The sequence below is a fragment of the Hermetia illucens genome, chromosome 5, assembly GCF_905115235.1.
Source record: "Hermetia illucens chromosome 5, iHerIll2.2.curated.20191125, whole genome shotgun sequence".
NCBI lineage: Eukaryota > Metazoa > Arthropoda > Insecta > Diptera > Stratiomyidae > Hermetia > Hermetia illucens.
Window position 1 is genome coordinate 35,314,334 of NC_051853.1, and position 23,501 is coordinate 35,337,834.

A 23,501-nucleotide genomic window follows, 5' to 3' on the forward strand; every position below is an offset into this window, starting at 1 on the left:
TAGTCGCCAGGCCAAAAAGAAAAATTTACCGGTGTGATAGCAACGAGTAAAGGGTGGGAAAATTCTAGCATTCGAGAGGATCAAGTGGTGGCAGAAATCGGATTCAGTAGCAGCCCGCAAATATTAAAATGCATGAAGTTGTACGTGTTGTACCCTCAAGACATTTTCCCAAAAGCATGATTTCGGTAAGAATGAAAAGTTTCTAAAATGGACTCAGATGCGGCTCTGTTGGTAAGTGGCATTCCAGCATTCGCTTCCCTCCAGTGGTAGTCAACTGGAATTCAATTGACAGGAAAATGAAGATGAAAGCTCGATTTTCCGGGTAACCAGAAAGAAAAAAAAAACATTTGTTTAATAATATAACAATGAATTTCCTGAATGGATTTCCTTTGATTTGAGGGTCTCTCTTCCCTCTGCGACTTAACTCCCGCATAACTCTAAATACGAAGGGGCATTCTCCATTATTATGGCTGGATGATGCCTCCCGCTACTCCAGAGGTCGTGCGTCCCAAAAGAAACTGATGATGTAATCCGTCGTGGATCTTTCCTCTCGATTGCGTCATTTGGATCTTGAATTGTCTGGATAGCTCCGCGCGGTCGAACTGAAAGTTTTTTCTCGTGCAATATTCGCCCTTTTATTTTTCAGCTTCCGGAGCAGATCCCACGGGTCGGATTACAGTTCATGTGAAAACTTTGTGAATAACATGAGAGGAAGATGGGACACTTCAGTGGGGCTCCATTAATTCCAGAGCGACTTTCACGGTATATTACGTCTTTTTTGTTTTTTTGGAATAACCTTGCCCTCTGAGTAAACTTCGCCCAGCTTGAATGATCATTTCCCTACTCATCTACTATTTACAGTCCTATAATAAAGGCAACGAAAAATCATACATATTTTATCATAACAATTTAACATACATTGTAATACCATGAAATTGCCCTAATGACTAAAATACACAAACGTTATCCAAAATATCCTAAATCAAACATATCAAAAACAATTCCAGTCATTCGTTCCTTATAAGCTCCATCCGATCTTTCCGATTGAAATGCACTTGGATCGATGTCTTTATTCGCCAGTTTTTCCGACATCTCATCTAAATCCGGTATATCTTCGGAATGTGTTGTTAGAATCGGTATCAACATGCAACCCATTAAGAAACCGAATTTTCCGTTCTTTTTCAATTGCTCATCGAAAGCTTTACGTGGAAAGAGTTCATCTGGGTTGGATCCTAGCCTGGAAGTGTAAAGAAAATCAGATTTTGTTTGTCAGAACCATTTGAATGATGATATAAACCTTGTAATGAATGAAGACACACTGTCGTAGTATGTATCAAGGAAGCTTTGGTAATGTTTCTTTCGCATCTCACTCGACGTAGCCAGGAATAAGAAATACATCAGATCACAGACTGGCGTACTATATCGGCATATTTGCCAATCAATAAGTCGAGCATCCGCCAATTTTCCATTCTGAAATCCAATCCAGGGAATTATGTACGATTTCAGATGCATTTCAACTTAAAATATTATACCTCATATCTGTACAGAATATTATTATTCCAGCAGTCTCCATGGGAAATAATTGCATAAGGTTCCTCCAAATGTCCATTAGTGATGCGGATACTCATCTGCATTAAATTCTCCTTTTCAAACATTTTATTTATTGCATTTATTTGGGTTTGGTGTTTTTCCGGATCCAAAACTGCAACTGCGCGGTCCTTCATCAATGTCATATATCCACTTAATTCCTCCTCATTCTCACGCATTTTGAAGATATCTTCAAGTTGTTTGTATTTTTCAAATTTTTCTGGACATTGATCCTATAATATTGTGATGTTAAGTCAGTTGCATAACGAATAATGAATGAAATTGACTAGATTAGATCAAAACGTTGGTTTCGGGGAAATATTTCAATTTTCAAATGAAGTAATCAGTGCGTATGACCGATAAATAAAATTTATCTATTGCCTTGGCAGATAGTCAAAATCTTATCGGTTTTGAAGTATCTTATCTGCCTCGGAGAACTGTCTTCACGTTAGTATAGGCCTAGGCCAGTTGTAACCATGCTAATTATACTACTACTAGAAAGAACTTGCAGATATATATTATCTACATCCAGAGAACCAAAAGGACAATTAAATATTAATCTATAAAGTTGCTTAAATAATACCTTCATTGCGTAGGAAATTGCATGTAATTTTCCCAGAATTTTCATTACTAAATGCGCGTGATCAACTGGGATGTAATTATGTCTGTTGTACATTTCGAAGCCATCATCTGCCAGATCCTTGAGAAAAATAGCTTCATGGTATTCTTCAGTTATCGTTCCGTATGAAGGTGCGATCTCGTGAAAACCATTCTCGCTTGGTATTATTCCTTTACTCTCCTGAAACTGCATAAACAACGGAAGAATCTGCGAAAATACAACGACGGTAAGAATTGGCAATATGGGATTTTACTTCAAATATTCCTATTAAAGTTATCAAGAAGTGATTTCAAAATTATTTGTATATGAAAAAAGGCTTTGCCTTAGAAACAAATTGTTGGAAACTAGCCATCTTTTTTTCGACTTCAAAGCCGCGTATGATAGCACATCCAGGGTGAAAATGGGCCCGGCCTTGAGGGAATTAGGTATCCCGACAAAACTAATAAGACTGACGCTGACCTATATGCGGGGCCAAATAAAAGCACTATGATCGCCCTTCAGACTTTTCACCATCAAAAACAGTCCAAGAAAAGCGAATGCTCTACCATCCCTCCTTTTCTGCCTAGTCTTGGAAAAGAGTAGTTTGCGACGCTGATATAAATGTCAAAGACACTACCCCTTACAAATCCACCTAATTAGCGACCTATGCTGACGATATTTCCATCTCAGGCAGGGTCTGCCTCGTCTTCTTTTCATCATAGATATTGCTCTTATAGACTTTTCGGGCTGGATCATCCTGATCCATACGGATTAAGAGACCCTTCCACCGCAACCTATTGAGCTGGATTTTATCCCCAACGTGACGGTCATGGTATCAGTCATAGATTTCGTTGTGTAGGCTACGGAATCGTCCATCCTCATGTAGGGGGCCAACAATTCTTCCCTCGAATGCGGCCAAGAGTTTGCTTTTTGCTAAGTATACAAGTCTCCGAGGAATAAATGAAGACTAGCAAGATCATTGTCTTGAACCTATAGTGAGACGTTTCGAACGAAACCATTTTTGGATGCTGAAATAGGCTCTGTTGGTAGCCAACAACCTTGCACAGTTGTGATTTTCGACCCTAGATAGGAAAAATTATCAACGGTCTCAAAGTTGTAGTCTAGTATCTTTATTCTTCCCGTTTGACTAGTGCGATTTAATGTTGTTGGTTGGTTGGTTTTTGGTGCTGACGTTGCCGCCATATATTTTATCTTGCCTTCATTGATGTGCAGCCCAAGATCTCGTGGCGCCTGTTCGATCTGGATGAAGGCAGTTTGTACGTCTCGGGTCGTTCCGACATGATGTCGATATCGTCAGCATTAGCCAGTAGTTGGGTTGACTTAAAGAGGATCGCGCCCCTCGCATTTACCTCAGTATCACGAATCACTTTTTCCAGGGCCAGGTTAAAGATGATAAGGCATCCCCTTTTCGTAAACCGTTGTTGTCGAATGGTCTCAAGAGTGTTCCTGCTGCTTTTATCTAGCCTCACACATTGGTCAGGGTCAACCTAGTCAGTCTTATCAATTTCGTCGTGATACCGAATTCTCTCGTTGCCGTGTACAGTTTTACTCTGAGTATGCTATAATAGGCGGCCTTAAAGTCTATGAAAAGCTGGTGCAACTTATCTCCATATTCCAACAGTTTTTCCATCGCTTGCCGCAGAGAGAAAATCTGATCTGTCGCTAATTTGCCTGGAGTGAAGCCTCTTTGGTATTGCTCAATGTTGTTCTGGGCTTATATCTTATAGATGGTACTCAGGAACGTGGATACCTCTATAATTGCCGCACTGTGTGATATCTCCCTTTTTATGTATGGGGCAGATAATGCGCCGTTGCCAGTCGTCAGACATTGATTCGCTGTCTCACATCTTGAGCATAAGTTGATGAACCACTTGGTATAATTGGTCGCCTCAAATATTTCTTTGTGCATTTCTCAATCCATATACACTACTATCTTCATCCCAACGAAACAAATATTGGCGCTTACTGGCCACATACATACATAAATACGCTTCTAAATTACATCGAAATACATGCCTCTGAATATTTCCATTGCACCTTGTGCAAAAAAGTGTATATATGTATCCATCTAAAACTAATATAACCATGCAATGGGCACGTATATAAACATACATATATACAGAGAGACCTAAAACGGGAACGTGAGCTGTTTTCACCCCAGCCCCGCAAGACCTAAGCCCCGGGTTGTAAGCTTGCATGCTCGTCTTTGGAGCTTTTCTCCATCCTAATTCCTTCACTAGTTCATTCTGCATTTTTACAATCGCGAAGAAAACCTTAAACCAGTTTTCGCTCACCTTAACATCTTCGCTACCATCTCTCCAGGCTCACGCTCCTTCCCAACACTTCATTCAGGTTCTTTCTCTCCATTGCGAACCTTGGCAAGTGAAACATCATATTTCATGCATATTCCTCTATGCCACCGCGTGAAAAACATTTCGATGAATCGATGCGATGCGAGGAGGTAAGGTGTCAGCCTCCTAATCTCGCTGCTCTGGATTTTCGTCTTGTGTTTGTATCACTGCTGTGAGCTTATCACTTGCATAGCGTTAAGTGTGATGATAGTGAAATTGAAGCACAACTGGTCTGTTTGGATGCCCTATACTCCACCAAGGAGCGGTGTAGACACTACCTGCAGCAACCATCGTGTCCCACGAGGAAGTGGATAAAGTGGTAGTTGGGAATGCGCTTGTGTGTCTACCAACCATTCGAAGACTGATCACTATCCAGAGATCATGGGACTCTGACCATGCCGTATTCCTGCGTGTTGTATGCGCCTCCTCAAAGCCGTCAGCCGATAAATCGGATTCACATGCTTCCTTCTCTGAGAATTTACAAGCGCCTCCGCCCACACAGGTGACACGTAGAGCAAAATGAGTCGCAATACTCTAGCTCAAAGGAATCTTCTAAACTGTTTCGGCCCAGCGACATTCGGCAACATTTTGGCAATTGAGGCGGCAGTACCCGCTGCCTTTTGATATGCATTTTCTGATAACCAGCTTAGAGACGACCGTATGTTCACCGAGTTCCACCCACGGTGTTTTTATTTCGAGGGTTTACTGTTTGTTGTCATCCGCCAGGGTCAACTCGGTCTTTTTCATTTTAGTCTGTACCGCTCTCAGCATCTTCGTTGCGTAAGTCTGCACATCCTCTAGATGCTTTGCTGCAACAACTACAGCCAGGTCATCGGCAAAGCCCACAATAGCAGCCTTCTCTGCGATGAGGAGCAGCAGCATTCCATTATATATTACATTACAGAACGGGGAACCCAGTACCGAGCACTATGGTACACCCGCTGTGACAATGTACTTTTTAAGGTATACTAAAGAGTTCTATCTGAGAGGTGTTTCTCGACCAGACTAGATAAATGTTCAAGAACAACAATGCCAGCCAAAGCGTCTGTAATTTCCATTCTGTTGGCGGAATTGAATGCGTCTTTAACATGCAGACATGCCGCATATCATAGTAGCCACCAGTATTCAATGCGTTTTTTGTCAGGCTCAACAGCGTGCTCATTGTATCCATCGTACGTTGGTGGCGTCGAGCCCATACTGGCGCGCTGGCAGACCATTGCCACTTTCGACGGTGGGTAACAGTCTATTCTAAATGATTCTCTCCACTATTTCCTCCATTGTATCCAGCAGGCAGATCTGGCGATATGATGCTGGATAATCCAGGTGGCTTATTGGGTTTGGAAGGCAACTTTTGCTTTTTCCACTAAGAATATTTGTTCTTTTAGGGATGTCTCGAAGGTGTTGACGAAAAGGTCGGCCATAGTTTTCATTGTCAGCTTTAAAGCTCTCTTAGAGATTCCATCTAAACCTGAGACATTATTGTCAACGATCCTACCACATACTCCCTGCAACTCCGGTAAAAGGAGATATCACGAACTCGTTGATCTGGACCACCGTTTGTCTTCCATCATTTTTGGTGATGAAGAAACAGAATGATGGCAACTTTTTGTTTGGAGCCGTTCCTTTTCCTTTTATGGATCGACCAATCGATCTGTGTTCCTCCTGTCAATCGTCATTATCGAATTCTCCCCATTGCTTATGGTAAAGCCTACTTCCCCGGAAACATGCGGCTTTCAAATTTGCTATTTTGTTGTTCCACTAGTAGTCGGAGTTCCTAGTGGGGAACAGTCACTTTCTAGGCATAGTAACATCGCATGCTTTCGTCACCCATAGGTCCTGCAGACTATTAAGGTTATGTCGGCTTTCTCTTCCCCAGTTTGGCCTCTCCCGTGTTTTGGTTGTACTGCCTGGCTTACGGCTTTTTTTATCCAGACGATTGTTTGTTGCATCTTCCACCGTCCCGGTAGTTAGGCTTCATAGTTTCCTCTTTTCCGTATCCTCCCGCTCCATACTCGTCTTTGGAGAGAACACTTTCAATTGCGGGGGTTTGTGTCTGTGAGGGTGGGGATCTACGAAGAATCGAGCATTTTCTGGACAAATTCATCAATGGAGCCAGTTCTAATTATGCCATATGGAGTAACTGTGTTGAAAACAGTGTTGCCGCTCCCCATACACATTCCTAACGTTTGCCAGCCGCGCACAGTAGCAGTCGACACAATGAAGTGGAATGAATATCACGTTCACGTAACTATTGTTAGTTTGTTGGAAGCGGAGAACAGTGTCACTCCATATTGCGATTGCTTCAAATGAACGAACGGCTTATTTTTCGTGTTTATCACCGTTACAAAGAAACGCGATGTTGTTGATCCGGCTCTTCCCGTACGATTAAAGCGGTGCGGTCGAGAATTAATTGGAACCCCTGTCGTAAGCAGATACTCATAGCATCTGACATGAAATTAACGCCACAACCGTTTCTCGCATTCTGAGCAAAGACCTGATACTAAAGGGATACAAATGATATAATAGGTGCCTCTTTACTCCCAGAAGTCTCAGAGTTGAAAGATTGATTGAAGAAGCTACTGTTCTCGAGCCAGTAGTCAAGTTACTCAATGATACTTTCTTCATTGGTGGATCTTCCAACAAAACGTTGTCAACAATGGCTCACGGACAATGTTCCAGCTTTTATTAGTGCTGAAGATTTGACATCGGCAAACCCCGACCTGAACCGGCTGAACTACGAATTATGGGACATTTTGGAACGAAATGCAAGCCGAATTCACTATTCAAATTTCGAGTCTTCCAAACAAAGCATCGTTGCAGATACCGTGTGCCGCTAAATGGCAGGGGTGTTTACGGCTCTATATCAATAATAAAGGCGCTCATTTTGAATGATTTATAGCTCATTAGAATTTTATTTTCTTCCTCTTTCCTCTTTCTCATTTAATACTCGTACCATTCTGTGAATAAAAAAAAATTCCACCCAACTTTCGCATGTATTGGTTCCCTTCAAACTCAACAGAAAAAATATGTAAAGGTAACCAAACTAGCTTGTATGTGACAAACAGACAAACACTGAATCGAATTTATTTCACACAACAATTTAGAAACTGTTCCACTTGAAACATCTCGAGATAGAGATAAAATTCCTACCGTAAAAGCTAATGATCTTTCCAGTCTTCATGTATTCTTCGCAGACTTGAGTCTTTCGTGAGAAAAGTATTTTATTAAATTAGCCATGATAGAAAATTGACCATTCAACTCTTGTGCAGGTGGCTCAAATATATGTGAGAAGTTCCGACATCAGAGTGTTTAGCAAAGCATTTGTATGTCTCCCGTACACCCCTTTGAGACTGTGCTTCAATTTCAATATTATCAAACTTAATACTTGACAAACGATAAACATAGGGTATCAAGACAATACAAAGACAAACTCAAACATCCATGATCAAGCGGGATTTAAACTCCGAGTATCGAGATCGAGATGCTGGCGCTCAATCAACTCAGTCATCGCACCGTCAAAGTATTTGCGGACCTTTCTGGAACATGCGACGGGCCTTCTATGCCTGAGGGAAGAGTCCATTAAGTATCGAAAAATGTATGAAGGAATTCAATTATGGGAATCTTGGGGTTATATGTATAAGGAGCTTGGAAAATCTGAGGATTTTACGAGATGTTAACCAGTCTGATGAAAGTCTCGGCATCTAGGCAATCATAACTTTTTATGTTAATCTTCCGCTGAAAAGGCCGGTAAAGTGGAGTAAGCTTATTAAGAGAACAAGCGATAATATGTGCAAATATATTAAATAAGAAAGCACAATTCAAACATAAGACAAAGAAAAAAACACGAAAAAATAAATTTTATACTCACTTCATCATACACCAAAGATTCACGAAGGAAAGTAGGTCTTGCAAAAAATTTATCCCGACGAATTTTATTCTCTGGAGGAACTTTTATAATTACATTGAGCTTCCTGCAGTTGTCCTCAGCACAAGTTTTATCCTTATTGTTGTTACAATCAACATGGAATCGAGCTCTATAGACAATTCCTATATAGTTATCACCTTTCACTGTGCCTTTTTCAACATGACTGCTGAGCTTTTTGGTGCCTAGAATATTTTCAGCAATTTCCAAGAGTTTTTGCTGCACCACCTTGCTTGGTATCAAATCCATTTTTAATGGTCTAAAGGAAAAGAGAAATCTTAATTATAATGTTAATATATATTTTTGAATAAAAAGGAGTTTAAAGAACAAAAAGTGAAACTATTACCACGAAATTATTAATCCACTATTTCATATTAATAAGGGAGCTTACACACATTCCTGCAGAGGGTTTGCACAAGAGAATAACCAAGTACCTTCAGTTGACGGACTTCTGCAGCATAATGTTTTATAATTTCCGATCAACTAATTTTTAATCCCCTAGGAGTAGGAGGGGGGGGGGGGCTAACAGGCAGACTTGTTACCATGAAGGGAACGTTCCAGAAATATCCGTATTTTCAGAATCAATAAATATCACTCGCGAATAGAAAAAAGCAAGTCTTAATTATTTCAAATAATTTAATCCTGATTTTTTAGAAAGATGACATATTCAAGTTCTTTAATGTTTATGATTTAGCCAACTGTCCTATGACAAAAAAGGGGGTTGAATATAAAGTCTTGGAAAAATGCTACGACGCGCCAGGATGGGTCCTGTCAAGAAATGGAAAAGGATTCTTCACGAAAGGATGGCGTCGGGGTATAAGTAACTTAGTCCGAGCAAAACAAATATATACCTGCAGGTGAAATATTGGACCTAGAGAGATAGAGGAACTCGCAAGAACCCTTTGGAAGAAGGTCACTGATTGCAAAGCTATTCCCTATGAGACCATCGCGCCTCAATATCAGCCTTTGATTGCCGTCTTGCGAATCAACTCACCGCGAATTAAATATAATTAATCAGCGAGATCGCCAAGCCTGGTAAGCGGCCCATCAAACTGACCTACCAATGCTGCCATAAATTGCTCGTCCATAAAACACTGGTCAATTGACGAATTTACAAAAATGCGAACCGAGAAGCAAAGAAAGCGATCGTTGTTACCAAAGCAGCTCATTACTCGTACAAAGACCTTTACGTTAAACTGGATACTCAGGACGGCGAGAAAGATCTGTATTGACTTGTCAAAAGCTTACACAATAATGCATACAAAATTTCGTTGGACCCGTGTCACAACATGCTATGATTGTAGCATCCGAAATGAGGACATTCGCGATCGATATGGGGTTGCACCGATTGTGGAAAATTTGCGAAAGAGGCGTCTTCGATGGTATGGATATGTAATTTGCACTGACTAAAATTCGCTTCCCAAGATTGGTCTGAGCATTGAAGTCGATGGGAAACGCTCAAGAGGCCGTCCGAAAGAAAAATGGTTTGATACGCTAGATGGTGATGAGATAGAATCTCGTTTTTCCATCCAGATCATGCATGCCTTTGACTGAGCAAAATGACGAAATCGATCAAGACGAGCCGACCCCGCTTCTGAACGCTTCTGTGACCGAAACATATTCCACTTTATGATGCGTACATTTTGAGTTCCAAATCGCTTGACAGAAATTAAAAGCGGGTTAGACTAAGGAGCATCACAATTGTATAACGCTAGACACCAACGAAGATTTCCGATATAGTGGAGAAGGGTGCTTCCTATGAGCAACTAAACGCAGGAGAGGGGAGGCTTCCTTAAGGTGAGATTATGATCATGATGGGTGATCTGAATGCCAAGGTGGGATCTGACAACACCGTGCTCGGATATGTGATGGGGAAACATGGTCTTGGCGACCCCAACGGTAATGGTCGGAGGTTCGTAGATTTCTGCAGCTTCCACCGTCTTGTCATTGGTGGCACATTGTTCGAGCACAGGGCTTGCCATAAGGTCAGTTGGGTTTCAACCGACCGACACCATACGAACAATCAGATCGACTACTTCGATATCAGCAGTAGATTTAAGAGTTGTCTTCTGGATGTGCGTAATAAGGGACGCGCTGACATTGGCCTCGAAAGGGATCACCATCTGATGGTGGCTTACGTTCGCTTGCGTATTGCGTTCGCCACTCTCTTTTATAACACAGTTGTCGCTCAACAGTGGGAGAGTTATCTTGCTGTTCAGACGACAGATATACTGAATAATTCGCCTGAGAATATCAATGAGCATTGGGTCGCCATCAAAAATGCTCTTTTCTAAGATGCTACGCACGTCGTTGGTCTCCGCAACAGATACGGACTGTTCCTCCATTCAGAGAAGAAATCATTCCGGCCATCAATGCACTCCAATAGAGTAAAACCGCTAGGTTTGACGGTCTTCTCGCAGAGGTATTTATCACTGCACCTGCAGTTACTGCAGATTTGCCACTTCCACTTGTATGAAAATCTTGGGAATCCAATACCTTTCGAGGGAGTGGAAGAAGGGGATGATCTTCAAGCTCCCAAAGAAGGGGACCCGCTTTGAGTGTGACAATTGGAGGGGTATCTGCTTATTCCTGCTGTTGCCAAGATAATAGCTAAAATAATCCTGGAACGCAGCTTCGAGATTGCATCCAGATTAGGCATTCTTTAGAGCCAAATGGCGAAACCGATCACGACGAGCCGACCCCGCTTGTAAACGAGACAAAGGTTGAAGAAAAAGAAGAAGAAACCTGGGACGCAAGAAGCTTGATTTCCCCTCTGAATCCTCTTGCATTGGCCACATCAACACCCTATGGATCATTTTGGAACATTGGGCGGAATTTAGATCTTTGCCGGATCTGTTCTTCATTGATTTCGAAAAAGCTGTCGATAGCTTGAATAGAGAGTATATCTGGAGTGCTCTACTCAGGAAGGCAATCCGAAAAAAAACAAATAGCTATTATCAGAGTGACATATGATGGCGCAAAAGACGTGTCATTTGCTCCGAGGTAAAATCTGGGAGGATTTTGACGTCTAAAGCGGAGTCCGCCAGGATTGCATCCATCACCCATCAATAATTATTGTTATTGGCGACTTTCTTCATGCTGTCTTGGAAAATGTGGAGGAATTGAATGGATGATGATATCTTTCCTCAAATACCACAACTTCGCTAATGAAATCTGCTTGCTCGAGTTATGAACCTTGGCCAAATGGCTCTGGAGTTGGAAAGAAAGGCGAGTAGAGTTGAACTGAAGATAGACACCACAAAAATCAATGTTCATAGTCTGACGGGCCATCGCACTTCCCCCATTTTCATCAATGGCCAGAGCATCGAAGGCGTCGATCAATTCCGGAAGCATGGTCCCTGCGACGCGTAGCGACGGTGGCATCGGGAGACATCCAGCAATAGATCCGCTTTCGCTGCTCTTTCTAAAATCTGGAAATGCAGCTATTTCAATACCATAATTAAGTTGAGATTGTTCTGTGCTAGTGTCCTTTCTGTGTTGCTATATGGGAGTAGCACATAGAAAGTGAACTCCACTGTTACCCAAAAGCTCCAAACTTTCGTCAATACCTGTCTGCGTCGTATCATCGGAGTACGCTAGCGATGGCCTGACACTATCTCAAACAAATAACTTGGTCGGCGCACAAGCCAGGCACTCGTACGTATTTTGATCGGATGGCGGAAGTGACAGTGGACTACATTGCTGGTTACACCTTGCAGTAGAATCTGCTCTCCCAAGATGGCCGACGAACGGGTCACCCCAACCGCACTTGGTGCAGAACAATAGAGGATGAGTACGAGCTTCTCGGGAAGTCGTGGAGTGTCAAGAGTATTTCAGGTAACTGCGAGCGATGATGCGTAAGTGAAGGGCAACAATACCTATTTTAAAACCCTTTCATTTGATATCCTATGACCATGTTTTAAGAAAGAAAAATTACAACCTTTCTTTCCCCCTAAAACTTAACAGGTTTAGCCGCTTGCGAATAAATTAAATGTGACAGACAGAGATTTTAATAAGGTTTTGTTTCACACAAAGCCTTAAGGGATTAGGTCACTGTAGCGGCCTAATAAATAAGGGTATTTTGAGATTTTTTTCTTCGAGACAATGATGTAAATTAAAATTCTTATAAATGGCCTCAATTACAGCCGACCCCGCTTGTGAACGGGACAAAGGCTGAAGAAAAAGAAGAAGAGGCCTCAATTACACATATGATAATCTGTGTACATTATATTTCTTAAAGCACTGCAAAAGAAAGTGGTGGCTACATAAGAGATCTTCCAAATCTTGGGCTGGATAACTTCTTTAGAAGTGTGTCAATTATGTCTTCTATTTACTCATCTACCCAATCTATTCCTGACAATCTAAAATAAGACCGTTAAAAACAATTCAATGAACCCTTTTGTTTGATAGTAGTATCAGCTGTAGAGCTGACGAAAGCCAAAATGCGATAAGAAGTCGCACTACTTCTCCATACGACGGACTTCAACATCTTATACCTTTAATTTAAGATGTTATGTGCGGTTTATATTCTTCCACCCACTTGCATATATATAGCTATAGTCAACCCGTTCAGAGTGAGCTTAAATGGATAATCAGGGAATTTATTAACCCGCTCGAGTTATCTTCACTAACACAAAACTGTCCGTTGATGATGAATGAGAAGAAAAAACTCAATCAAAATAATCATAAATGCAAATTTGCGACGTCCCATATTTAAAGTTGTTACGCAAGTCAATTTACTAATGAAGGTTACTATCTATATTTATGGTTTTTTCACAAAATCAGCTTCAACAGCACTTCACTTTTTCTTGGCCAATCACAAATACATCTGATGGAGAGCCGACCTTTTTTCATAAGAATTAATCATGAAGTGATTTACGTTTTCTTTCGCGTCTTTTTTGCTTCACGAAAATGAAGGTACGATCAGATCTTCATCTTGACAAGAACTAACTGGCATTGTACGGAATGACACAATTCTCAAAATAACTCTAAATTTTATTGCACATTTTCTCCACGTAAAATTTTATACAAGAGTATCAGGGAAGGCAGATTTCAGAAGAACCACAATAGTCATTTTGGTCATGTGAGTAAAACTCGGAAGAAAATCTGTTCGGGACTTTACACATTACATTTCCAAGAACGAAAAAATCTTCACAAAAAAAAACTAATCTTCAGCATGCCATCCACAATTCTATAGCACAAAAGAGGCGAATAACATTCGTTTGCATTTGAAGGAAAGTATTTTCACTCTATGAACTGTGAAAAGTAACAATAAATCCTCACCAAAATCGAGCTATGAGCACTCAAAATACCAAACGAACCGCTGAGGTCGACCGAGCAGAGTCAACTGAACCCGCACCAAACATTGTCAGATAAAGTTAAAATTTTTTTAGCTTATCTCAATTAACCAGTGACTGTGGACTTCATTTTCAAATACTTAGCAGAAACCTAGCTACAAGCTCAAAATATTGCAATGCCCAATACGGATCCACGCTAGAATTTACGGAGAAGAAGCCGGTGAGCTTAGGACATGACTATCTCGTCTTAAATAGATGCTGTCTGTCGCTAAGATTCAAAATCTGTATTAGATTGGGTTTCACAAACCGCAATCAAACTTAATAATTGATCCGAATGCAATTAAAAAGATGCATTTTCAGTATGCGACCTTGCGGATTTAATTATGGGGTATGTGGCGAAGTACAGGTTTTTTATTTGATGGTAGGCTAGTGTTCAAGAGGTCAGCTCATATGCAATAAAATTTTTATACTTTGGACCAATCTATCAATCTACAGATAGTGGATGGAATGAACTGAATGAAAATTTAGAGATTTCAGCCGTAGTAGATTAAATTAGAAAATAGTATTCTAAGAATTGCCTTTATCATAGTATAAGCATTTTAAGTGAAGAGCAAATTTTAAAAAAAGATGAAAAAATTAAATTAGAGGCGCCTTTTGCGTTGTCGTAAGTAAAAAAATTATCAACGCATATATCAATATTTCAGAAACAATCTATTCCCTTTATGAGAGGTTGTTTCCGAAATATGAGTAAATGTGAAATTTAACTAGTGAATCTAATTCAAATTCTTTACTTTCTTTGCTAGAAACACCGTAAATACGTATAATGGTAAACCAAATAACAGGCCTACAGGCCGCTTCAATATACAAGGAAGTTGTACTTACTTTGCGGCAAAAATAATCGTTGGCACAACAATCCATATTGGATCAGGGCCTTGAAGTGTGTTAGGGCACTTCATTCAAGACCGTAACGATACACTTTAGAAGACAATGTGGTCAGCATTGCGCTCGCCCGAGATTATTACCCTGATTAGACTCAGGTGTGTGTGTGTGTGTGTGTGTGTGGTGGGGAGAAGCTACAGCTTCTGAGCACTCAGGCCGTGTTGGCCCATTGTACTCGCGTCCCCCGTCTAACGGAATATTCCGGATTCGTTAACGTATCGTAGGATTTCCGTTAGTGGATGTGATGCTACCCGTCGTAATTGGAGAACATCGGCACCAAAGATTTGATGCCTGATGCGTCCATAGGCGGGGCATTCACATAGGAAATGCTCCGTGGATTCCGCTTCCTCATTACAGGAGGGACACGTATCATCTTCGGTAATTCCTATTCTGAACATATGCCCAGCTAGTGAATTATGGCCTGTCAGAATGTCCACAATACACCTGCAAGTCCTCCTGCTTTTCGACAGGATAAACTTTGCGGTACGTATGTTGGGTTCTGGCAGGAAAAGTTTGGTGTGTCGAGCAGCATTAAGGCTCTGCCACCTGTCATTATGGAAAACTTGTTCCCAGTTTTTGAAAACAGATTTAGCCAATGCTACTGATACCCCAATTGCTGGCTCCGGTCCCGGCATAGGGGAGATTGACCCCTCTTTCGCTAAAGCGTCCGAGATTTCATTTCCTTCTATGCCACAGTGACCAGGTACCCAGAGTAGTTCCACCGTATTGAATCTAGACATAGAATTCAAACGGTTTCTGCATTCCTGAACGATTTTCGAGGTGATCAAAGGACTGCTCAATGCCCTCAGTGCAGCTTGACTGTCACTGCAGATTGCGATGCGCCTGCCCTTCAACCGCTCGTCAATCACCCAGTTTGCCACCCTTAGGATCGCATAAACTTCGGCTTGAAAAACCGTTGCATATTGTCCCAAAGGAAAAGCCCACTTCTCGTTTTTATTCGAGAGGTAGACTCCGGCTCCAGAACCCTCTTCTGTTTTTGAGCCATCCGTGTAGAAGACTTCCGTATATCCCTCCACGCATTCCTCTGGGTCTTCCCAGTCCTCTCTACGCTTCAGGGTAACTACATATCTTCTACCAAACAAATGTATGGGGACACGAGAATCGGAAGGCATTGTAAGAACTGGATTCAGTCCTCCCAGTAACTCTTCCAATGCTCTGTGCCCCCCACATCCGTTGTTTTCCCATAGATCTAATCGAATTAGCCTATGGGCTGCTCTCATTGCAGTGCTTTGAATAAATATATCCAGGGGCTGCAAATTGAGTAGTGCATTCAGAGCTGCGCCGGATGTCGTGCTCATGGCACCAGTGATACCCAGACAAACAGTTCTTTGCAGTGCAGCTAGTTTACGGTGAAAACCTTTTTGTCTCACTTTAACCCACCACACTACGGATGCGTATACGAACATCGGCCTAATGATGACAACGTATATCCACATTACCACATGAGGTCTGAGTCCCCATGTCGAGGCAAAGGTCCGTCTGCACAGCCCATAAGCTGTGAGAGCTCGTTTCATCTTTACCTCTACATGTTTGTTCCAAAGAAGTTTTTTATCTAGAGTAACCCCCAGGTATTTCACTTCTTCGGAGAGTTGAAGGGTAGTACCCCTCATCTCAGGGAGGCAAAGTCCATCCAGTTTTCTCCTTTTTGTGAATAAAACCATTGTGGTTTTATTTGGATTAACTGACAAACCATGTCTAAGGCACCAGCTGTCTATCAAATCAACGGCACGCTGTATATTCCTACACACCGTTCCAAGATCCCGATCAACAGCAAGTACAGCCACGTCATCAGCATAAGCTTGAGCGTGTATTGGCAAATTTTGCAGTTCACATAGCAGTGAGTCGATCAGCATACTCCACAGAAGCGGCGAAAGCACACCTCCTTGGGGGCAGCCCTTCGTTGCCTCCGTAGTCAGGTAGCGATCGACCCCTACCTCAGCGCACAGCAATCTTTGCGTTAGCATAGCATGGATCCACTTAATTAAAGCATCATCAACACCATGCGCTCTGGCGGCATCACAAAGTTTTTGAAAAGGCGCACAGTCAAAAGCCCCTTCAATGTCCACAAACACCCCCATCGCGTACTCACCATTCAAAGTTGCATCCTCTATCTTTGTGACCAAAGAATGAAGAGCAGACTCACAGGACTTTCCACGTTGGTAAGCATGTTGGTTTTCACTAAGTGGGTGTGACCTAAGTGCCTTTCCACGAATGTGACGCTCCACCAGTCTCTCCAAACCTTTCAGCAAGAATGAAGTCAAGCTGATCTGTCTGAAGTTCTTTGGATTAGAATAGTCATCTTTCCCAGGTTTCGGTATGAAAACTACCTTAACCTGTTGCCAAGAAGAAGGCACGTAGCCCAGAGCAAGACATCCTCGAAAAATATTTGTTAGAGGTCGCTCTAAATGCTCCATACCCTCCTTTAGCATTGCCGAATAGATGCCATCCATGCCAGGTGCTTTGAAATGTTCAAAGGACAGTATCGCAGCTCTCACCTTTTCAAGGGTAACAACCGCTTTCGCAGTGTTCCAGTTCCTCTTGCAACACTTGCGTGTTGAAGGGGTTGCAAGAACCGTCAACTCTCCCCCTACCACTTCTCTCACCCGTTCCCCCGGGTGGTGTACTTCCAGGAGGGTCTGTACTGAGTCCAGTCTGGAGTTCGTGAAAGTACCGTCGGGTTTTCTAAGAGAATCCAACTTGGCCGACTCATCCCTTTTGAGGACTCTGCACAGCCTTGAAGTCTCCCTTTCGCCTTCCAGTTCCTCACAGTACGCTCTAAAGGAGTCTCGTTTCGAGCACCTCACGAGCCTCTTATATTCACGTTGTGAGTTCCTGAAATTTAACCAGTCTTCGTTCTTGTTACTTTTGCAAGCACGATTTAGAAGTCGCCTGGTTGATTTCCTGAGTTTTTGCAGTTCTCGGTTCCACCAAGGAACTGTTTTACCGCTTTGGCCTCGGGAAATAGGACAAGCCTCTTCATAACACTCTAAAAGTGTGTAGTTCAGAGTTTTCAATTCATCTTCCAGCACCAAAGGAGTCCTTAGTCGCCTAGGGAACTGTACTTTATTCCCAAGAAGTTCATTGAACTTTGCCCAATCCGTTTTCCTAGGGTTCCGTCTTTGTACTGCAGACTGTTCGCCCGCAATAGTCAGATTGAATTCTAGATATCGGTGATCTGACAGTGAGACCTCGTCTAGCACTCGCCAGTGTGTAATCAACTCTAACAATTTTGGGGTACAGATTGTTAGGTCAATTACTTCGCTTCTTCTCGGTCCCACGAACGTAGGGGCGCACCCCACGTTTGCAGTCATAAGACCAGCTGAAGTGATGAAATCAAATAGCTTCTCTCCTCTTGGATTGCATTTGCTACTGCCCCAACAAATATGTTGAGCATTCGCATCGCAACCTATTAAGAGTTCGAGACCACTTGATTCTGCATACGCCACCAGATCCCTAAGTTCTTGCGTCGGTGGAGGATACAAAGAATCATAGGGTAAATAAGCGGAGGCAACTATGATGTTTTTCCTCTCGCCATTTATCTGGTATTGTATGATGACCGTAGCTAAGTCCTGGGAACAATATTGTCTCAGCATAGTTGCCTCTAACCGTCTTGACATCAGGACGCAAGCTCTCGGTCTTATGGATCTTTCGTCGTAGAAGATCCTAGCCCCCTTTACTGATCCAATACCACAGATTCTGTTAAATCGAACCCACGGTTCTTGCACCAGAAAGATATAGGGGAAATCCTTTAGCTTTGTCATTCTCGCTGCCAACAGGTAGGAGGGAGCTTTGGCATGCTGCAGGTTGATTTGACCAATCTTTATGTTTTTCGACATAAACTTAGTCTATTATCTTATAGAAAACAGTTAGAAGCGTATGCGGCAGTCCGCGTATGACGGGGTTTCCCCCACACCGTACCGCCAGAGACTCGATCCCCTCGTGATTGATTTCTCTGAGAAAAGCCGTACTTGGGAGTACCGCAATTCCCATGTTCTCATCCACGAAAGATCTCACCTCATCCCGCAGAGCATTCGTCTGTTTTCTACTTAGCACCTTACTTGGTTTGCGGTGTCCGGGTTGCATAGATTCGATCACTCGAACTGGAATCAAGTCAGTTTCGTTCACGTCTCTGGCTTCCCTTCCTTCCGCCTGTTCCTTGGAAGGTGTAGGAGAAGTTACTAGCAGGTAGGATTCACTCTGTAGTCCCTTCCCCAGTGCGAGCCCCCATACGGGGGTTCCGCCCCTGTATGCACTATCCTCCGCGCACGTCTCCATTGTGGGAGAGCGCACCGAAGATGCTGCAATTTGCTCTATGTTGTGTAAGTCGAAGACCATCATTGTTCTTCGCTCTCAAAATGGAGATGATGCCCTACAGTCTCCTGATATGACTGAATTTCAGTCTATATAGGAAAAAGTGGAGCACCATATGGTGACTTCCCCTGAGCACATTTAGACTCTGTTGGTCCAGTTCGAATACCAAGTTGAAGCCCTCCACGTTTGTAGATTGGTCCTTCCCGGCATTCATGAACTTTACCCTCCAGTGTCCAAAGTCCATGCCCGGGTTCTGTTCACCCAGCAAGCGGATGATGTCCTCTGCCTTCCTTCGAGGGCCCGGTAGCCAACATCCGACATGTTCTGTCCTGCGTAGCTCAGTGTTCACAATAGTGAACTTGGGCCGACCGCCGGAACTCAAAGTTGGGATTACCTGCTGGAGCCACTTTAGGGCAGCCTCGTCAGCGCACTCCAAATGTAGAAGCCCATCACGAAAACCTTGATCGTTAAATCGTGGCTTCGTTCCAGGCTCCATCATTTTCTTCCACAGGCATTCCTGGAGGATGGTAAATTGTCCCTCTGACATTTTGCCATCCTTGGAGGAAACTCCCACGGCAGCAGTCAGAACAGAGGCCGCAGCTTGCGCATACGTCCTCTTCCTTCCCGCCTTCGTGTTCGTATTCCTGTGGGAGGGACCAGCTTCATTGAGATCTCTCTCGCTGATTTGATCACCTCCCGGCACACCGGTCCTAATCCCCGCGAGATGCGTGGATGTAAGCCCTGGTGCGGAGCACAATAAAGCGTCGGCCACAGCAGATGTGTTGGTCTTACGCTTCTTGCGCGCATTACCGCTGACTGAAGAGTCTGGTGCGTCCAGTGTGGATCTTACCGGGGTTTCCAGTTTATCCCCACCTTCCGCCGGAGATTCCGCTACCTTGCGTCCGATTTCTCTGGGCGTTACCGCGCCTAGTGGTACAGCCACGTCCATGTCCTCATTCCCAAGGTGCTTCATCTTCCTTCGCAGTGCTCTCTTCTGCCGTCGGCTTAGGGCCTTTCCAGGTTCACGGTGTTCGGACCGCTTGGATCCATTTCCACATACTGGCGTTGAACCAGTAGCGTCCACGTCACCAGCTTCCCGTTCTTCCGCTCTTCCCAGTAAGGATGGCGGAAAAGGTTCTGACAGGCAGGATTCAGCCTGTAGTCCCCCCTCCTTAGTGGCCGAAGTTCCTTTCTGCCAGGCCTTTCTCTTCCGCTTGCGGGTAGATTTGGGCTGTAGTACCGCGGACGGGCCGGCCGTAGTCGGATTTCCAGTTTCTCCCAATCTGAGAGTTTCCGTACTTTCCTTTCTGGCTAACTTCGCCGTAGGCACTAAATGCAAACTTTCCACTGAGTCGGAAAGCATGCCTTCTACAGATTGCTCTATAGGCAAATATGAACGTGGTGAGGCCTCCAAAATCCGCGCCTCGGCCGCGACATGATTGCTCATGGTCGCGGGTGGATTCGAAGTCTGTGACTTCTTACCACTTGGAGAGTTTATATCCATTGTTTCCATATTCATATTTTGGACACCCTTAGTGTAGCAGTAAACTACTACAGGCTCCCCCACCACGACAAGGTGGTGTCCGAGGGGGAGACTCAGGTACTCAGTCACAGCTGAGTCGACTGGTATTCGACGACAAATCACGATACAAATCCTACTGCTACCAGTGAAATTTGGACCGCGGCCTTCCGTACGACAGCCTTATGCTCTAACCACTGAGCTATCCGGACACCCAATCCCTTCAAGTAGACTGTCTGTGTCTGTCTGTCTGTCTATAACACCCGATTTATCCGGAAACGGCTGGACCGGTTGTCACGAAAATTGGTGAGAGTATGTGATCTTCTGTTCCCTTTGCATGCAGCAAATGGGGCCATTTTGTGTTAAGTTTAAGGGGGGGGGGCTCCCCATACATGTGAATGGAGGGTACAACATTTTTTTTCACAGAATGTGGCCATGTGGGGTATCAAATAAAGTGCTCAATTAGTACTTTTCGAAACTGGTTCTATATTTGATATCGGGCGAAATATAGGGGAGCGAGGGCTCAAAATATGACCTTCAAAAAGTGTAACAGGTCTCGTTCTCAGAACCTATCCAACCGAAAAATCTGAAAAAAAAATCACAGTGGTGCATCTCTACGAAATCTAGGCCTCAAAATACATGCGGTTCGGATATCTACACAAATAAAGTTAATAATAGTATATTTCCACATTTTTGAAATTTACCCGGCAACCCCCCTTATGCCTATCGCAGAAGTATAAAATTTGGCATGGGTGTAATGAAGAACATAATGCATGTCAGGTTTGAAGAAAATCCAACTATTATTAACAAAGTTATAGGGGGTGAAACTTTGCCATTTTTTGTGAATTTCGTGCACTCTACAACCTGTATGAGGTCATCATCACATATCAATTCATCAACACCACAACGAAATGAGTTCTTATGAATGGGGTCTCAAAGAATTATTTTGTTTTAGTTTTTAGTCATTTGTATATAAATATCAATTACTCTAAACAGACATGTATGTATGTAGATATATAGTATATGCGTGCTAATGAAGTTTGCGGATAGTGTCTAATTCAGATAGATATATTTGTACATTGAACCAGCCGTATTTAATATATGTACATACGTAAGCTTTTGTGTACGAGGTAAATCGGAAATATGGGTGCGATCAATTTATATACGTGCATATATACATGCACAGTATTTGGAAATAGGCAGTTTGTTTGTTTAAGGTGAGCATAATATCTATGACTGTAATATGTAGGTATTTCTTGTAGTTTGGAAAAATATGAAGGAATATGTTGGATTTGTAACTATATACGGATAGAAAAATGTGCGTTGAAGTTTCTTACATAAGATGAACACAAAACCGTTATACCGGTATTCCGAATTGTTTAAAGCTGTTACATTGCATTCATAAATTTTCCTATAGAGGTATTTTTCTATAATCCTCTCAACCGCCACCTTTTTTCAAATCAGGAACAGTTTACATGTAGCAGCTCCCATTCTCTAACTAGAAATTTCCGCGCCTAGCTCTAGAAGTCGGCAATCACAAAGGGAGTTCCCCTTGCCGACTGTCATAATCCTGTAGTACGTATTTGCACGCATCTGGTCGAAAATCTCTAGTAATAGGGGCTGGTTGTAGGAGGGCAAAATCCTACTCAATTTGGCGCAAGGAGCGAGCATTCGCCATCTGTGGTCAGCGGCTGTTAAATAATGCGAATAGACTCCGCCGTCGACTATCGCCAGCGCCACGCCCACCGAGGAACTGTCAACAACAGTCCCCCGCCTGGCCAGTTCGTCAGCCCGTTCATTCCACTCTATCTTCCTATGACCGGAAACCCAGAAAAGGATGATTTTGAGCTACATCACTAACCTGAAGGTTGTCACCCCTCAGCACAAAGATTAATGGCCACTTGGTTGTCAGTGAAAATAACTATGTTCCACTTGGAGCTCAGATCAAGACCCAGCCGTCGGCAGGCCCCCAGTGCACCCCAGCACTTCCACCTAGAATACACTCGTGAATTCTGGAAGACCATACGACTTCGTTACACTATGTGTATCTAAGAAATCACCCACACCGACTCCAAAAACAATCTTTGATCCATTGGTGAAGAGTACTGTGTTATATCCTTGGAACACGTTTGCGGTCTTCCACTCGGCCGTGGTTGAAAAGCCCACAACGAAATTCCACTTGAAGCTCTGTCTACGTGTAGTGTAATTACTTGAAAATGCGCAGAGTTACTATGGAGGTAAGACTTGCCTATTCAACATTCGTAGTTTGACAGCACTGCAGACTGCAGCATAATATTTTATGTGGAGGTCCAGGGAGAGGAGGGGCAAGAGTTTATTAAGGGCATCTGCCGAGCAGCAGGACTGCAGAATGCTAATAGCATTTACACATTCGATTCCCTGAATCATATTCGGCTTGGATCGATTCTGTTACTTTCTCCGGCCACCACACAATAGAACCGTATGTTAGCATGGCACGAAGCGCAATTATGGACATCCAGAGAACTGTCCTCGGCCAAAGACCCCATAATTACATATTGTTTCAAGGGTTTCGAAAATTTGAGTGGGACGATTATTCGCCGCTGTCTTTTTCCCCAATTTTCACACTTTATTGACTACTTTAGATGATAGATGGTTACAAAAAATAAAAAAACAATAAAAATCTTTCTTTAGTTCTAATATAGACCTAAAATTTGAATTTTGGCAGTTTGGTAATCTTTTAAACATAGCGTAATCGACTTTTGCCATATTTCTCATTGGAAAAGTGCTCCCCCAAATTTAAATATAAGGTCTACAAATAAGTTCAGTCGGTTTTCACAATAGATGGCGTAGCTTGTTTTTTATTCCATTGATCCACATTTCCAAACATTCATCGGAAAGCTACTGTCAATAGGCACAAACGTCAGTATAAATTATTTAATTGAAGTGTAAACAACAA

At 42.8% G+C, this 23,501-nt stretch overlaps 2 protein-coding genes across 2 annotated transcripts in view; one reads left to right on the forward strand and one right to left on the reverse strand.

Annotated features, from left to right (window-relative positions):
• The window catches only part of LOC119657089 (kinesin-like protein Nod), a 63,791-nt gene that overhangs the window by 16,186 nt on the left and 24,104 nt on the right, over positions 1–23,501 (forward strand). The gene's annotated exons all lie outside the window — the stretch shown is intronic.
• On the reverse strand, positions 882–13,917 carry LOC119657088. The gene is made up of 6 exons (XM_038063843.1): positions 13,763–13,917; positions 8,426–8,738; positions 2,171–2,413; positions 1,533–1,820; positions 1,298–1,470; positions 882–1,237 (listed from the first exon to the last, which is right to left on the reverse strand). Exons 2-6 carry the CDS (start codon positions 8,726–8,728, stop codon positions 964–966), a joined length of 1,281 nt encoding a protein of 426 aa, XP_037919771.1. The 5' UTR covers positions 8,729–8,738; positions 13,763–13,917; the 3' UTR covers positions 882–963.

Excerpts from the sequence above, each read along its gene's own strand:
- LOC119657088 (XM_038063843.1), bottom strand. The coding sequence starts at position 8,728 with ATGGATTTGATACCAAGCAAGGTGGTGCAGCAAAAACTCTTGGAAATT. Across the intron at positions 2,414-8,425 it reads AATCTTTGGTGTATGATGAA|ATTCTTCCGTTGTTTATGCA; the intron begins GTGAGTATAAAA and ends GTATTTTCGCAG. Across the intron at positions 1,821-2,170 it reads CAATTTCCTACGCAATGAAG|GATCAATGTCCAGAAAAATT; the intron begins GTATTATTTAAG and ends ACAATATTATAG.